At 48.8% G+C, this 18,146-nt stretch overlaps 1 protein-coding gene across 5 annotated transcripts in view; it reads right to left on the reverse strand.

The window, feature by feature from the left end:
- Positions 1-2,891: 2,891 nt before the first annotated feature.
- The window catches only part of Sertad2 (SERTA domain containing 2), a 114,139-nt gene continuing 98,884 nt past the window's right edge, over positions 2,892-18,146 (reverse strand). For all 5 annotated transcript variants that reach the window (XM_052734748.1, XM_052734746.1, XM_052734747.1 and 2 more), the window contains one exon: positions 2,892-8,101. In XM_052734748.1, coding sequence (XP_052590708.1) covers positions 7,147-8,097 — 951 coding nt within the window. In that variant the 5' untranslated portion in view covers positions 8,098-8,101 and the 3' untranslated portion in view covers positions 2,892-7,146. The remainder of the gene's footprint in view (positions 8,102-18,146) is intronic.

The following is an 18,146-nucleotide window of genomic DNA, read 5'->3' on the forward strand; positions in this document are numbered from 1 at the left end:
GAGCTTTTGCAAATCCGTGAGGCCCGTAGCCCAGGGCCAGCCCTCCCACTGTGATGAGAAACAGGGAGAAGGCAGCTATGCAGTCTCCTCTTGCCCTCAAGGGGAAGTGACTAGCCTGAAGTCACCCAGCCAGGGCGGGAGAGCCTGGCAACATCCGGATTGTTCAGCCCCGCAAAGTTCCCCCCACCCCCCACCCGTTCCTTAAGGCAATGATGTAGGGAATAGTCAGGAGACACACACACACACACACACACACACACACACACACACACACACACACGCGGAAGGAGAGGAGTCTCCAGGCCTCCAGACTGAAGCCAAGGTGTGCAGTATTGAAGAGACTCAGGAGGCCAGGAAAGAAGCGCTTACCTGCAGGTGTGAGACCAGCCCGGATACCAACTGTTTCAATGCACACAAATAAAAACAAACTCGTTTAGGACTAGAGGGAGAGAGGTGAGCAGGCTTGGGATGGTGACAAAGGGTACAAATGGATACAAGCAAACTCAGGTAGTCTGCTTATGAACCAACCCAAATGCTGTCCCTTTGAGGCCTCAGCCACCATCACTTCCCTTTTCTGTTCCCACAACCATAAATCAGGCTCCTTTGAGCAGAAAGCCCCACTCCCAGGCCCCTTACAGGTCTTGAGCTTTCTGAAGATGTCCGCTCCTATGTGACTTTCCTGACTGCTGTCCCCTTTGGCCCCTCCTCCCCAGCTCTTGGTGACGCAGGCCTCCTGGGGCACCAGGACTCACTCTTCCTAGAGGTCCCTTTCCTTACTGAAAGCCCTGAGCCTGTCTTGTCTGTGGCTGACACTATCTTAAGCGTTGTGTGGGTTGTAAATGTCAGAGTTTGGTAATGCTTTTCTGGAAAGGGCCAAATGGCAACTCTTTGAACTATGAGGGTCAACTGAACAGCGCAGCTGTGCTGTGGAGGCAGACACCAGAGGTGACACACAGTTAGTGTGACCATGACCTAGGACCACTTTACTGCTTCTTAAAACAAGCAATGTGCAGCTCGTGGGGGTGTGGTGTGTCAAACTCTGGCAAAGAGGAACATCCCAGGGGTTCTGTTCTTCAGAACTGCCGTGTTGCAGAGAAAACCACACGCAGCCAGTCTGAAGACAGGGCAGGATGTGCCAGTGGTCTTTGCCACGTCCACAGCCCTGCAGGAACTCAGGAGAATGGCTCTTAGTAGGGGGGTGCAGAGAGGCATTCATGGACAGGCATTTGAGGTTGGCCTTGAACTGAGGTTGTTCCGCACAAGCGAGTGGGAGCAAGGGCACAAAGGTGGTGTGCTGCTGTGTGCCAGAGATGGGGCTGTGCTGCTGATGAGCAGGGACCTGGGACAAGCAGAGGCGAGGGCTAGGTGCTGGGCTTCTCATTCTGTAGAGGAGTGAAGAGCTACCCCCCCCCCCCAAGCCTTCTCCACCTGTTTCTCTCTCTTTTTCAAGACAAAGTCTCATGTATCCAAGGTGGAACTCAGACTTTGATCCTATTCTGCTGCCACTTCCTGGGTGCTGGGGGCAGATCTCTGGGCTTCACGGATGATCTCTTCCAACTGAGGGACATCCCTAGCTCCTCCTGGAACTACATGCCAGGAATAGTCCTGGGCACAAAGGGCAGAGGAGACATTCTTACCTTGCTATCTTAAAGTCTTTAAAGGACTCTGCAGGCAGCGTGGCTGATCTTGCCCTTGTATACCTGGAGGCTGAATGGCTTACCAAAGCTGCATCACCAGTCAATAGCAAATGCCCATCATCTCAGGTCTGAAGAGGTCTCCCCACAGGACCACCTGACCTTCTGTCCTGTGGTACTTTGCCAGGGTGTCAATAACCAAGGACCCAATCCAGGTAGACTCAACAAGAGACGCTCACTTCTCTGGAGGCTAGAAATCCAAGATGAGGATGGCAGTAGGTTGTTCCTTTGACGGCTTATTTAAGAAAGGCTTCCTTTGCGTCCTCACTAGGGGCTTGCTGCCACCCCATTGCTCCTTCATTTGTAGAAATACTGCCCCCATCTCGGCCTCTGTCTTTACACGGCATCTCCATGTCTGCATGGCTGCCCCAACAAGATTTCTGATCTCACTTATCTCTGTAAAGACTGATACTCAATGAGTCCCATTCTAGGGTACTGGAATCTAACCTCTGTGGAGAACAATTCAGTTTACAGCCCACCCCCATCTCCTGCCTTTCACATTCCCAAGCTGATTTAATGGAGCACATATTTTTCACTTCTCTCATACCTACCCCTGCTGCCTCACCAGCTAGCAGTGGCCCAGTTGTCAAGGAATGCCTGGACATCCCCACCCCAGTTAGGCCCTGAAGATGGCAGGGTGGCCCAGACTGTCATTAACACATGACACCCAAACCACCAGGACAAGGAAGACCAGTGACACACAGACACGGACACCAGCAGGAGGTGAGGATGACAGAGGGTACATACGGGTCAGAGAAGCAGGGACAGGAAGGTGTCAGAGCGGACAGAGGCTGGAACTGAAGGCAGGCTTACTGTATGGGGCAGAGTTGAGCCCGAGGGGCCCAGGTGGCCTACTGGAGGGTACGTCCCATGGAGAACGGCCAATAGAGAGAGACTCTGCATCTCTGCTGGGCAGTCAAGTCCAACAGCGGAAGGGGCAGGGGCCAGCCACAGATTTTCAAGTCCCGAGTGGGGGTGGGAGATTGGCTCAGGTTACAGACAGGGTAGAGGTAAAGATGATGCCTGGAGAGAGCTGGGGCAGAGAAGGAAAAGGAAGTGAGAAGAGCCTCGAGAAGCCTGGGGAGAGGCAGGACAGGAGAGTATGGGCAGAGCACACTGGAGTTGTACCTCAGTGGGACCAAATAGTCACAACACAGGCCGGTGGGACTCCAGTCAAAAGAAAACTGTAAACACGTCTCATCCTTTAACTGTTTATTGTATAATAGAAAACTACAAAAGACCGCTCATTTCCATGTACATTTAATCTGTCCAATTGTTTAGAATACAGCCTGAATGAACCTACATTGAACACAGCCCTCTGGGTTCTGATGTGACATCTGTAATATTGCATAGAAAAGGCACAGCTCTCAGGTCTGTGGGGAAGGGTCACACCTCCTTTCGATAAAAAGCCTTCCTTAAAATCCATGCACCCAGCATGTCCCTATGGACAGTTTCAACACTTCAGTTGTACATACGGACTACTTTTCCCTTCCAAATTCCCCAAAAGAAGTCCAAAAATTGTATTGGCTTTGTCTGCAAGAGCATTTGATCCTGGCTAATTTTCAGGAACCATCTTGGAAGCACTGGAGACAACCACACACGGGCAGATGCACAGCCCGCTGGCATCCAGGGGCGGGCCAGCACAAGAACTAACCATTTACAGCTAGGACAAGTCAGATACGCTCTCTTCTTCCTGCGATTTTCAGAAACGTATAAAGGTCCAATTTGTAAGAGCAAAGTTTCAAAATTAAGACAGTTCACACGGAGTAGAAGGACAGTGGCTGCGCACGCAGGCTCTTTTTGATGTCTGTCATTTAAGAAGGCTACCCTTGCAGTATTTATAATTCATTGTTTACCGCAAAGGTGGTTAATAAATTTAAGCTTTAAAAATGATCCGTAAGTTGATACTTTGGCTCTTTGGAGCTTACTTCGTTAAGAAATTTTCCTTGATTGACCTCAGGATGGTTGGGGCACTTCAAGGGGCCATGGCGGTAAAAAGCTCAACTGCTAAAGACCCCCGAGCGGTTGGGAGGCTGTGGCCGTTTCTCAGCCTTTGGTATGAAGGTAGGTGCCTGTGTGTTGCCCCTTCCGTTGTAAGCGAAAGTGCTACTAAGAAACTTTAAAAAATTGTCAACTCTTTTATGCTTGATTTTCTTAAAAATTTAGAGGTATTAAAACACTCCTCATCCACACCTTTTGCATATTTTAAATAGACCCATATTGGAGATGAGAGTGAAAATGAATGTGGACTGTGTATGTGATGAAGAGACAGGGTGGGGCTGGCTTGGCTCCCCTTTCTAGTACAGATTTACATTCCTACAAGAAATACATTCCTACCACACATTCTGCATCATACCATCCAGATGTTGTTAGAGCGCCACAGTAAAATAAATATATTTACAAAGGAAAAAAAAAAGGAATAAATAACTTATGGGGAAACCACCACTTTAAACCTCTCAGGATTCTGCTCTCACCTTGTCACTTCATTGCACATCACTGTCAACAACTGCCTCTCAGGCCCTGGCACCCCAGGCTGCCTGCCTGGCTCTGGATGCCACCAACTGTCTTTGTGAAGGCAAGCCACCACCGTGGCCAGGAAGCACCTGGAAGCAAGTCCCACACTCAAACTGGGACTGGGAGAATGCACTCTGGCTCCACCTCTTTCTTCCCTGTTGGGACATCACTTAAAATATAAAGGGGACACAAAGTCAGTCTGAACTTTTGCTCTTTCTGAAAATGGGCCGTTAGTTTCCCACGCACGTCTCGAGACTAAGCACGTGCCTGCCACTGGTGGGGTGGCTGTTTTGATTTGGAAGCCCGGTCTTACGAATGCACTGGAGTCAGAGAACTAAGTTTGGGCCACGCTTCTCTGTGCTTATTTGAACTGTTGCCCAACATGTGGGATCGTTTAAAGACACGATTTGCTAATCCAACAAAAGTACAGTTGTTCTAAGTTACTGTAGATCAGTTTTTGACAATGGCAATCAACTGCTCTGTGCCATTTTTGTTGGGAAGAAGCAACACTACTGTATATGCACACGTATGCAGATGTGTGTGGCATGTGGCCAGTTCACAGGGTCCTCCAGTTCTAAAACACAGACGATGGGTAGACGTGCTTTCTTCAAGGAAGTGAAGTTCTTAAAATGGACCAGCACAATGAGAGCTGGAAGCATCAACCACCTCGCCTTCTCATGGTCCCTGCTCCTACACCAAAGGAAACACACACGTGCAGCGTGAGAGGTGCGTGTGCAGGCTGCCTGCAGCAGACAAGTGCAGCTGGATGGACTGCTCACTGCTCCAGAGCTGGGAAGCAGCCTTTCAAACACACACACATGGGAAAAGGTAAACCAGGATGTGAAAGGACAGTTATCACACCATACACAAATCTTTTCCTTGGATGAGCAGTTCCTTCATCACAAACACATTTGCTTGCCATGTGCATTATAAAAAATAAAACTATCTATGGCTTGTTTAAAGTGCCATTTATAAACTTATCTTTTTAATTGGCCAAAAAGACCCAATTTTATCCATGGCAAGAAGTGAGCAGAACTGGTGACTGAATATTGACAAATGACTGACAACAAAAACAAAAACAAAATCCCATAACTTAAAACATTTTAAATAAATATAAAAGTTACTCCTAAGGAAGCCATCTGCATAACAATCTAGGCTGTAAGCTGCACTGAACAGCTGAAGCCGCTACAGAAAGAAGCCCTGCCCACAAGGACAGACCTCAGCAATGGACGTGACACCTGAAACACACCAGGACTACTTGGGACAGCACTGGAAAGAAGAGCTGTTTCAGGGGCCGGAGACGGGGGAGGGGGCCAGAGCACGCCGAGACATTCTCGTCCTGTATTCGGGTATAAGAGCTTTGTGAAGTGTGGTTAAATTAGCAGTTAATGAAAGAAAGCAACCAGACTGGACACCGTGACATGAGGCGACAGACTGCGGCTCTAGTCACAGATGTTGAGAGTGCGTCCCGGCTGGCTGAGGTGAGCGGAGCTCACTGTGGTAATCATGAAGATGCCATTTGTAGCTCTTAGGAACAGAGGGAACAAAAGCTCCAGGGAAAGGACACCAGGAAAGGCAGTTCAGCAACATGATGGATGCCTTCTGGGGAGGATTTCTTCTTTATGAGCCCTAAGCACTGAAGTAGGGCTCAGCTCCATGAAGAGGTCGGCTGCTCATTGTAAAATTGTTATGTAAAATTGTGGTCTCATCATAAAAGCTACGCCCAAGGGGTAAGACCGGGGTTTGCATTTTACAAAATTAAAATAAAAACGGTTAAAAGAGCAAACCTGGCATAAATGCAGTCTTTTTCTTACTTCCCCCACCCTTGAGACAGGGTTCTCACTGTATAGCTCTGGCAGGACTCGAACTCACAGAAATCCACCTGTCCCTGCCTTCCAAGAGCTGGAACTAAAGGGGTGCACTACCACACCTGGCCACAAGTACGCTCTTACACAAGATACTAGAGCCTCTGCTCTGAAGAGGAGCTAAGGAGACCGCCATATCAACCCCAGGACCCGAAGCCATCTCCCGACAACTGCTTAATGCAAGTGTGATGAGCAGACAGGGCTCTGGCTTTGGAAGTCACAGTACTGGCGGGTGATCATGCCAAGGGCTGGTGCTTGTGAAATTTGGGTGTCAGATCACCTGGCCCTTTATTAAAGCGCTGTGTGTATTTGCATTTGGGGACATCAACTGCAGATTGATTTGATCCAATCTTCTCTTGCACCATACACATATAAAACATTATAACTCTATAAAAGTACAAGTGCAACTTGTACAGCTTACATTTGCAGGAACTATGTGAGCAAATCCTATCAAAATAGCTATCTCATATGTATAAACAGCATTTGTTTTTAGAAAAACAATATCATAAACTGCAGAATCTGTACAAAAATATAAAATAAATTTGGGCAGCAGTTTTCTAAACAGCCATGTAAATGCAACACTTACGAGTAGTTAATGCCTCTAAAAAGGCGGAATTGCCAAGTCAACTTACACAGGGCAAAACGCCAGGAAGGGTACTGAGATTATCCAAATAATATAGATATATACTCTTTTACCTCTTGCAATAAAACTTATAGAAAAAATAGACAAATATGCACATGCAATTTACAGCTTTTCCAACCTAACCCTTGTGCTTCGCTTGAACTGTCCGACTGAACAGCTCTCCACTTGAACCTTTCAACATTAGCAACCCAGTGTTCCCACGTCGTCTCCTCTCCTGCGCCAGGGCAGTGGGTCTATGAGGAGCCCGCTCAGAGAGTGTATTAAAAGTGGTCATACGCGAATGAAGGCACTCCAACTCTGCTCAAAGAAAATACTAGTGTGATCCTTTTGTAAAATTTTCTTTTTCTCTGAAAAAGGCAAGCAAGGTTCCATGCACAGTGAGGACAAACTGTCAGGGTGGGGGATGCTTGCAGGGCCTGCTTAGGCAGTCTTAGGACCCGACGAGCACCTCCATGATGTGGTCGAGCTCTGTGAGATCCATTTTGAAAGGCTGACTTGGGGCGACAGGCTGACTGCTGTAGGGGGCCAGAGTCTTGAGGAGGTCATCAGCAGACACGGGGGCCATTTTCGAGGCTGTCCCTGACGTAGGCGTGCAGGGGTCAAAGTCATACATGGATGTGTCAATGTCAGCAAACAAGATGTCGTCCAGGGTCAAGTCTGTCAGGAAACCTGTGGACGTTGTTACTTCAAAGTTCCCAGGCAGAGAGTCCATGAATCTTGAGTCATCTGTGCGGCCTTCCTGGGGCCCCTCCGGTTTCTGGATGCTGGACTCACTGGAGGTTCCTTTGGGGCTGTCAGGCGCCACTGACGCCACGGCAGCCTCTGTGGAGGTAGATGTGGGACAGAGCTCCTCGATCTCATCCAAGGCAGAGGAGAAGCTGTCCTTTTCGGGCGGGAGGGCTGGAGAAGAGAGTCTGGTGGGAGCTGCAGGCTGCGCAGCCTGCAAAGTGCAGAAAGTGTCATCGTCATCCTCGAGCAGAGAGGCAGGGGTGAGGCAGGCCTCCAACGGTGTAGTGCTTCCTAGGTCACAGGGGTGAGCAGGAAGCGAGGCCAGGTGGGTGAAGGCAGGTGGGGCCTCCCTGTAGCTGTCGCCCAGCGAGTCGCTGGGCTGGGGAGTGGGGGTGAATGCAGGCCTCAGGCTGCCTTCCTGCTTGAGTTCCTCCTGGATCCGCCTCAACATGTTGTTAATTAAGACAGTCTTCTGCAAGCTGGGCTCCGTCAGAGGCCTGTGGTTATAGAGTTTCATAAGGGAAATGTTGAAGACAGTCTGACGCTGTAAGGTGTAAGACACCCTGGATGGACCATCAGAGGGGGGCACGATTTTGCCTTCCAGCCCATCTTCATGCTCATCAAACTTCCGTTTTCCTCCTTTGCCCAACATATATCTACAAAGGAGAAAGACAGGGAACAGCGTGAATCACATGCAGGCTTATTTCCACCATGGAGAAGGTGCTGACTTAGAGGTTAGGACTAGAGGTTAGGACTGGCTGCGCAGACTCCCGCCCGGGTTCCGCAGCAAACAGGCGGATTCACTGGGGGAAGGCTGCAGACAGGGAAGCAGGACATCCACCCTTGTACGTCTGCAGAGCGATTTTTATCACTAGGTAATCCTGGCCGATGTACTGTGTGAGTAATGTGTACAACACGAGGCAGAGAAGTTAGGAGTCACCATGGAAACCATGATTTTTACTTTCTCAGCTCATGTGCTTGCTTTCGCATGCCTACCATTATCACACAGGTTCAGGTTCCTCCCCCAAATGGATTTATTTTTAAGCTCCAGAACATACAACGCACAACCTCAGCAGACAGAGGTGTTACAGACTACAGCCTGCACACAGCTCAGACAGTCCAAAGCACCAAGTCAGAGAAGGGAGGACACACACAGTTGTGGTAGGACCGTGTGTGCTTTCAAAATGTTTTTCTTCCTCATCATGCACAGAGCCTTCCTGCCTGTCGGGTGACATGTGGTGAGGCTAAATGACCTCAGAGACTGAGCTGCCGCCGCTGCCTTTCATTCTAGACTACGTGGAATGCACGTCTCCCGGCCCGGGCTTCTGCTTGGCTGTTTGACTGCACACGGCTTTGTATGAGCACACCTGCTTTAGCTTTCAAGTAATCTGCTCCGACTCGAAGTCCTGCTACTTGGACACCAGAACCACGTCATAACCAAACACCTACTGTGACTCCAAAGACATCTGGGTATCTAAAAGAGAGACCGACTTTATACCAGCCCTTGGGACTCGGAGGAAGGTTAAAGGGAGGTCCCTTTGTGAACACTGCTGCGCAGCTGGTGGTCACGTTCGTTCGAACAGCAGCCTTCCTAGTCCCCACAGCCGCTCCGTCAGCCCTTTCCCAGGACAACCCTTGCCCCACATGCTTACTCTCTCGTTTCTGTTTTCCATTTCGAGGCAGGCTTTCAATATCAATCTTTGGATCGCGTTCTTGGATGGAATTCAAAATCCTGTGCCTCAGCCTACCAGGCGCTGGGTTTACAGCCACTCACCACCCCGCCCAGCCCAAGCTGGCTTCCTAAGCACTCAGTCAAGAAAGCTCGGCTTCTGTGGGCCAGACTAGGAGGCGTGGTTCTCACTCAGCCAGGTCCACTGCTCACTCCTCTGCAGCACTCACTCCCCCTGGACCCACGGGAGCCCTCTCCACAGGTGCCTGGGAGTCACTTCATTTTCCCCTCACTCTTAGAACACGTCATTCCTTCTCTAACACGCACTCCGCATCCACAGTCTCCCGGGTGGGAAGAGTCACCACATGAACCTCCTCCTGTGTCTCACACGCCGTTTGAACTTCTAGTCTGGTCCTGAAAGGGAATGAACACACTTGGGTCTTTCAATCCTGTTTAAAGGAAGGTCATGCTGTCCACCCCACAAAGCAGACAGACACACGGGAAGCCAGGGAGTCTGGCGACAGCTGCAGCCTACCCATGCCAACACTGGTTTGAGATCTGTTGATGCTTATAAAGAATGTGGAATTACTTGTATGAAACCATTTCCCCTCATTTCGTAAGCATTAACAAGATGGGTGTCAATCATTAGGACAAAAGACAGCAAGCAGCCAAGTGTTCTGAGACAGGAGGGTCTAGGAAAAACAACTGGCTTATCTTCCACCTCTCTCAGAGTTCCCACCCGGTGGGTCTCACTTGGACGGTCTCACTTGGACGTCTTCTTAGTATTGGATATTTCCTACCTGGAGTATCTGTACTCATTTAAACTTGATAAATCAGAGAAGAGACAGTCTTATTTCACTCTGCAAAACACAGTGCATCAGAAGCATTACCAGACAACTGGATTTTGAAGTGTGTAATTGTATTCACATTTATATGTGTATCTGCTTACAATTTAAGCATTTAATACTCTCAGAAAAAAAATGCTACTTTGGCTAAAGAGCTTGTAAGTGCATTTAATTTGCACAAATATGTCATGCACATCCTAGATCAGCATTTCTTAAACTACAGTTCATGCATGGGCTAGCCTGTGAATGGTATCCATTCAGATGACGTAAGCAAAGATACCGTATTACTTGGGGGGGAGGGGTCCCAGCAAAATCATAAAGTAACTGTTAGGTCTGCGAATCTAACCCTACAACACAAGCTTTTACAGTCTTTTTTTTTTTTTTTACTTCACTTTTCAAATAATTGTTTTTATGCTTTACTGAAACTCACAACGGACTGGGCAGGAAGTGGGGCTATCTACCAAGATGGCCTGTCAGCACAGAAGCTTGAGAACACTAAAATACAGCCGCGAGCAAGTGAGAAACCCCCTGCCCCTCTGCACTGTTACGGATTTTCGGCGGTAAAGATGACCTTAGGTAGCAGGGTGTAGATGGCCAACCATTAATACGAAACTTGAGTAGAGGCTTGCTACCGGAGTAAAATAGTAATGTCTACAGCTTTGTTTCCTCCCTTCCTTTCTCTCCCTCTGTTTTGTTAGACGAGATCTCTGCTGACCAAACTGAACCAAACTTCTGACTTAAGCAATCCCCCTTTCTTAATCTCCTAAGTATCTGGGTTACAGATCCACTACCACAGCACTTGTTCAGTAACACACTTCTTTTTAAAATTAATTTATAAGGCCGGACGAGGTGGTACATGCCTTTGAGTCAGAAGGAGGTGGATCGGTGAGTGTAGAGAAGTGTATGTGTGTGCATGTGCATCTGTGGCGGTCGGGGTGACCGGCTGGAGGGAGTCCTACCCTTCCACACGGGTCACTCAGAGGTGAAGGCTCTCTCAACAAGCCATCTTTAGAAGGAACTGCCACGTCTAAGGCAGTCACACCTACGGGCTGCAGCGATGACTCAGGATTAAGAGCACTTGTTACTGCTGAGGCCCAGGGTTCAGGTCTCAGCACCTCCACGTGATGCACATCATCTGTAACTAGTTCCACGGAACCGGATACCCTCTGCTGACCTCCAAGGGCACCAGGCACACACATTCAGGCAAACATACACACACACACACACACACACACACACACACACACACACACACACGACAAATCTAAAACAAAAGAAACCCACGCCCGGGCTGTGGGATGCTGCAGGCAGTTAGCACAATCCCCACAGCTGAACAGCGTCTGTGGGGATGTTTTCCATGTGAGAAGCAGCTAACTTCCCATTAGAATGAGCATCTGGATACAGCTGCATGCTAACCCTGGTGTTTAGGAAAGCCTATGGAGGTATCTGTAATGCTGCCTTCAACAGGAGGGTGACAGGTCCCTGTAAGCAAAATCTGTGAACAGGACCAGGAAGACAAGTTGAATCTTGGGTATTCTTCAAGTGTGTAAATAAGGACCTCTGGTGGATTATGTCTCAAAACTGGCTTACTTTCATTTTTCTTTTGTATTGGAAGCAAATAAAAATGGCTCCACACACCCAAGGAAACTGCAAAATGTCCACAATCTAGCTAGGCCATAGAGAAAAACAAAAACGCAACAAAACCAAAGGGAGGGCCCCCAATCTGATTAATACAAGGTAACAGCCTCACACCTTGACAGCTGCACAGACGGGCTTTGTAGGCCCGAGCTCCTTAAGCAAGACATAACTCAATGAAGACGTGGCATGCCCTCAACAACCAGTCAGCACACGGCCAGGTGCATGGCCCCTTCTGGTCGCTCTGGGCCTGGCTCAGGCTTACTGGGCCAGGGTGGCCAGCTCCTCAGAAGCCTAGCTCCTCAGACACTCAGAAAAAATAACAATAGCTCCTTGAGGGCAGCTGGAGAGGCACACGTGACCTTTCAAAAGGCCTCACAAGGGCAGCCTGGTGAAGCAGGAGCAGGAGCTCATTAAGGGAGTCCTGGGAAGGCCAGGAAGGGCTTCCCTCCCGAGTAGAAGGAAGGGCTCCAGAGTCACGGCCCTCTAAAGAGGCACTGGATCCTAGCTTGCTTGCTGAGATACCTGGGCCTTTGTGCTCCACTTTGTCCCCTCTCTCAGCTTACAAAGAACCAAATCTGCCCAAAGACCCGAAGAACCACTCGGCGAAGTCAGGTGGATGGTCCTTCCTCTTTTCCTCTCCCGCTACCCAAGCCTAAAAACTATCAACAGCTGCTTTTCTGGCTCTTACCGTCAGGTCTGAGATGGAGTGAGGCCCCTGCCCAGTGGTTAGGAACCAACGCTTGACAGTGGAGCACTCTGCTGGGTATGTGCCTCAGACAGTGAGCTGCCCACAGCCTCGTCAGTAGTTTGTGACACTGATCTAGGAAATACTAAGCTCAGCAAGCTAAAACGGCTAGAAAAGGACACGCACTGGTAGGAAAACAAACAAAAATGAACTGTGTTTATGGGACATGGTCTCTACTGTACAGCTTCACACAGGACACCCCTAATGCTCCAAAGCCTCATTCTGTTTACTCCTGGACCCAAACAACCAAAACACTGCAACAGAAAAAAAGACATTTTGTTGAGGTTGATGCCCCAAAGTGACAAGTGCCAGTGCAACTTTCCTCAAAAGACAAAGGTCTAGACTCTAGACAGAAAGCTTTTACCTGCTACCCATGGTCCCACCATTCTGGGTCCTGAGAAATTCCCACAGTGTGGGAGCGTGACTGTTGCCCGAATGATCGGCAGTGACCCTCTGGAAGCTGCTTGACAGTGCCATCGCATGCCTGTCAACTACCCCCAGACTGTAAGGCCCCTAGGGGCACAAGGTATCTGTTTGTTCACCTCAGCACTCTTAGGTCAGGGCCCCTCCCTGACACCGAAATAGTCCTCAGTAAGTGAACAGAGTGGCAAGGACGAACAGAGGCAGGGGAGCAGCAGAGATGTGCGAAGCAGAAGCAGAGATGTCTGGGTGGATGAGCTCCTGACGAGCGGGAATGAGAGGGGACACTTCGCACCTCAGAGTAGGAGAGAGAGAGAGCTCTAGCCTGGAGACCCCACCTGTGAGCCCTCACACTCACCCCAGTCTCCCACTCAGGCAAGCGCCAGCCTCAGCCCCGGGCCTGGCCAAGCACAGGTGTGGGCTCCTGGAGTTCCCAGGAGGTGCTGGACTGTCATCTCTGAGAACCACAATTTCCCCGGGCTTTGCCAGGCCACCTCACACTGGGCCTGAGCACACCACTCCTCACAGGCCTGACCGAGAAGGCCTCCCTTTCTGTTTCTAAGCAAGCAGGGCAAAAAGCAACGACCAGCACTTGATGATGACAGAGGACAAGCAATCATCTAGACTAGACGGAATGCCGCACGCCCAAGGTCCAAAGATTAGGCTGTCCCTGTGTTTAAGGGGTGACACCCCAAAGCCTTTATCTTTAAGGCATCCAGACTCCTCCCCAAATGCAATGTGAATTTAAAAGTTACCTGTAGTTCTTTTCCAACTATTCAAAAATGTTATCTTCCTTTTATTTTTTAAATCACTGTCCTTTAATGTTATATGGACTGTCAAAATCAAACATTTATGATTTTCATGGGACAAATAGAAAATCTTACAAACTAGCATTTGCTGTCCCCTCCACCCCCTCACCAAAACAATGGCTTTCACCTGCAGGATTACCTCAGCCCATGGCCCCAGGGCTGCCTAGCTGACACCTGCCAACTTCAGGATGGGCTGCACTATGAAGCTTTCTCCTGCCCAAGAAGACTGGCAGACTCTGTGCCAGTCGAAAGGAGATCTAAGTTTGTTTTAACTCAATTCATTCCAAACAGTGGTCATTATACCCGACAGGAGAAACACACTAAGATTTCTTTTACTTCTTACTCAGACAGGATCAAAACTAGTACCTGAGCCCCAATTTCAAAGAAAGGAGATGACTGGACAAGATATAACTAATCTCATATCCAATTAAAGCATCAAAGAGTACCTAAGAGTGAACAGATGGGGCACCTTATCATCAGATGGGGGTGGACTAGGGACTGCTTCTGATGAGCCCAGCACCATCTTGAGCAGGACAAATGTGAGCATTCTTAACATCCACGATGGGGCAGGTTAGGATAAAAGGGGGAGTCGGGCCGTCATCAATCACCACGAAATACCCTAGGGCTTAACTGTACCTTGTACACATTTTCAATAGTGTGGACCAATTTCTTCCTGAACTTAGAAACTCGGGGTTTGCATTTTCCAGGGGTATAGCATAGTTAAGTAACATGGTTTTTCTTTTTTCAAATACGTATGAGTGTTTTGCCTGTATATATGTCTGTGAACCCTTTCACGCCTGGTGCCCAAAGAGTCTAAAAAAGTGCTATCAGATCTCCTGGAATTGGAGTTACAGACAGCTGTGAGCTGCCATGTGGGTGCTGGGAATCAAACTCAGGTCCTTTGAAGGAGAAACTATTGCTTTTAACCACTAGGCCGTCTCTCCAGCCTGGTCCATGATACGGTTTTTCAGACATCAGTTATAACACCACACTAACCCATGGGGTCTTCAGGAAGTCACTTCAAAGAAGTTACAAGGCAGGCATGTAGGTCCTGTGAGGCTGGCCACATTCTCTGGTATGTCCCTTTTTCCTTGTACAGGTCCAGTGTGGCCACTGATGTGACCATGGGCTGCTGGAGAGACCAGCAGCACCAATGCCGACCCCTCACCCCAGGCCTCTATACCAACTGGCTACTTTTGAAGAAAAAAAGGAGCCAAGAAAGAGAGGGCTCCCAAGAGAATGTGAGAGACTCCTCACCTGCATCTGCTGCTGCCAGAGCCCTCAGCTCTTGCCTAACTAAATCAACTGTGTGGCAGGATTCCAGATCTCAGAGGCAGAGTGGGAGAGGCCGTGAAGGCCCAGTAAGGGGGACCTCCTGGCAAGTGAGTACCACCGAACATTCCAGTTGTGCCTAAATCACCTGGCCCGGGACCACCTCTAGGAAGGGCAGCTCATACCTTCCAGGGCAGCACTCAGCAGGCAGACAGAGCTCTGTGAGTACAAGGCCAGCCAGGAACCCCCGGTGTACACCAGGGAGTTCCATACATGGAGAGACCCAGTCTCAAACAAACAGCCAAAGAGACAGGTAGAAGAATGTTTTCCCTCTAACGAGATACTGTACTTTTCTTTTCTACCCCCTACCCCCACCCCAGCCTAGCCCCTCCCAGCCGCCAGTCACCAGCCACTGGCTCTGCCGCCATTTCTGAGGCCCAGTCAGGAAAGCAGAACTCTTCCTCTTTTTCCTGCCTCCCTTTCAGAGGCTGGTCAGAACCTAAGCATGCTTTCCCTGATACTCAGGCTTCCTTGTTCTTTCCAAAGCCTTCCTCTTGCCCTGCGGCCACTCGTCCTGTGTCTCACTGCCATCCAGTGTGAGCCAGGGCTTTGTAAGGCCTCTCTTCTGGTCTCCTCCTGTGGGCAGCTGCTGACGTTTACAGCTTCTCTGCCTGGGGGGGTTCTTTTAAACTCTGGTGAGTGTCCCTGAGCTTCCTCTGAACTCACTCTTACATTCTTTACTAAGAGGACTAAGACCCCCATGGGGCACCCCATTTCCACTCTATCAACAGTGGCTAAAGTTGGGCTAAAAACTGTGTGGAAACAACTTCTGAAACAGAATCTTCTCAGTTCCTTGTCTCCACTTTGGTGTCTTGTTTTGAGGTGGCCCAAATGAAGAGCTCTGTCCCTGACAGAGCGCCCCTACCAGCCTGGCCTTCCCTGGCATGTGTCATAGGGCCGAGGTGGCAGCAGCTGGCAGTGAGGAAAAGCCCCATCCCGTTTCAATGGGGAACCACACTGGCTTAGGTAGCTTTCCACACTTAACATGTTACACCCTGAAGAACACACCATACTAAGAAACCCGATCATATCTAGGCTTTTGACACTCTGCTTCCCCTCAAGGCACAAAGCCGAGCCAGAACAAAAGGAGCTCACAGCAAGGAAGTGGTGCTCAGGGATGCTGGCAGAGCCAGAGGGGCCCACGGCAAGGAAGTGGTGCTCAGGGATGCTGGCAGAGGGGTACATGACAGGTGGGAATGGCATCAGGCAGTCTTTAGACAGCAGTGAGGGCCCTGGTCAGGGGAGCAGTGGCGACAGAGCAGTCCACAGGGAAGGAGGCCGTCTCCTGCACACAGGGGAAGGACAGCAGCACTCCTAACCCTCTCCACCGTGCTACTGACAAACTGTCGGAATCGGGAAGATATTATTTTTAAACTAAAGCCTACCCAGGGTTTCAGAGGTCTCTGCAGTAACATCCATGCTAATTGGTAAGTAAGACAAAGCCTCCCCTAACGAATCAGCGAGGTAATTATAAAGCCACTCACTAGATCAGCCAGTCCCCCGTGCTCACCCAGGCTGCTGAAACCCGACACCCGCCTGGCGGCTCCACTCAGCCTGGCCCGCAGTCCCGCAGGCCAACCCCGCCCACCCAGCCCGCGGCAAACTCCCAGCCCTCCTGAGGGCCACCATAGGCCAGGAGATAAGCTGAGCCGGCCCGGAGGCCAGCCTCCATGCATATTTAGACAAACAACTTTACCACGGAGGGGGGGGTCTAATGTCCACATTTTAATAAATTTTAGCTTTTCTCTTAGTGTTTTCACGTCTCTATTAAACTGGGTACAATTTCTAATGTTGGTTTGTCAAATAGTATCGTTCCACTTAAAACAAAAGGAATTTTAACAGGTGACAACCAATCACACTGAGTAAACAAGAGTCAAATTCTAGAAGTCAATCTTTCTTCAGAATAAAGAAGATATGGACGAATGAAGTATGCCTTGTTGGTAAAAATCTGGAAAGCAAAATTAGCTTTTAGAACATGTCAGCAGTGGAACATGTTCTAATACCCTGACTCTGGTTTTTCTGTCCCTTGGAAACTTCAGGTTGCAGTGCCAATCCTAATGGATCGAGGACACTAGTCATCGTGGAAGGATGACAGACGTGCTCACAATTCCGCTACTGCACCCCACAGCTCCAGCCAACGGCCATTTCTGAACTTAGTTTCACTGAAACATACCCAACATGATTTGAGGCCTCAGGCTGGATAGAAAAATACTCCAGAGACAAGATCAACAGAACGGTGGTCCCCCTGAAGCTGGTGAGGAGTACAGGCTATGCACTGTACTTTAACTTCTGAGTCCGTCTGGAATTTTCCATCAAAGTTAAACAATACATTAAAAAAAAAAAAAAACCTCTAAAAGTAAAAAAAAAAAAAAATCAAGCACAGCAAATTTCTTACACGAGAACCGCATTAACTCTATAGGCATGTTTACACAGAGGAAAGCTCCTGATGTCCTATGTAAACAAGCATGCCCAGTACAAACTGGAATCCTATAAACGCTGAAAGATAGCACCACATACACCCACAAGGGGGCGCCACAGAGCAGCAAGGCGCCTTACAACTCTGTCAGTTCCCACCTACAGCATTCTCAAAGCATTTACATTTCCAATTCCAGCTCTGATTCAGGTATCCACGGGACAATGCTAAACGCTAGAGGCCTTGCCAAGACCAAACTAAATTATATTATGCTATTGCTTGTATATAAGTAACACCAGTGCTTCAGAAACCATGGACCATAGGACCCCTGGAGGATTACTGAATTGAGAACACACACAACAACAAGCACCAAGTCAAGGAGCTGAACTTGGAGGAGGTGACAGTTCAGACTTCCAGTGGGGGCTCTGAAGCTGACTTTTAACAACACAGCCAATCACCTATGTCTACAACTATGAATTTTACCAGTATAGCCACTTTGAATAATCCTCTTGCATCTTAATAATAGTAAATTATTTCCACACCAAACAGATAATGCTTCAGGTAGCAGATATTTGAGAAAACCCTCATCATGAACATGGCAGAGAAGCCATTTAATTGTAAAATGTAAGGCAGTTAACCTCAGGGATACAGTGAAGCAAGTTACTGTGTAATAGCTGGGATTCCCTCTATCACAAGCTCAGGTTATATGATATTGGTTCAGTAATAATGCTCTTAATAGATGAGCTAGTCTCTTCGTTCCATTTGAAAACCAGTAACTATAAACACATTGTAATGCTTTACAGTATGAAGCTACTCCTAATCATCCAGTG

Source organism: Peromyscus californicus, unplaced genomic scaffold (assembly GCF_007827085.1).
Source record: "Peromyscus californicus insignis strain IS unplaced genomic scaffold, ASM782708v3 Scaffold_13__1_contigs__length_99412109, whole genome shotgun sequence".
Classification (NCBI taxonomy): domain Eukaryota; kingdom Metazoa; phylum Chordata; class Mammalia; order Rodentia; family Cricetidae; genus Peromyscus; species Peromyscus californicus.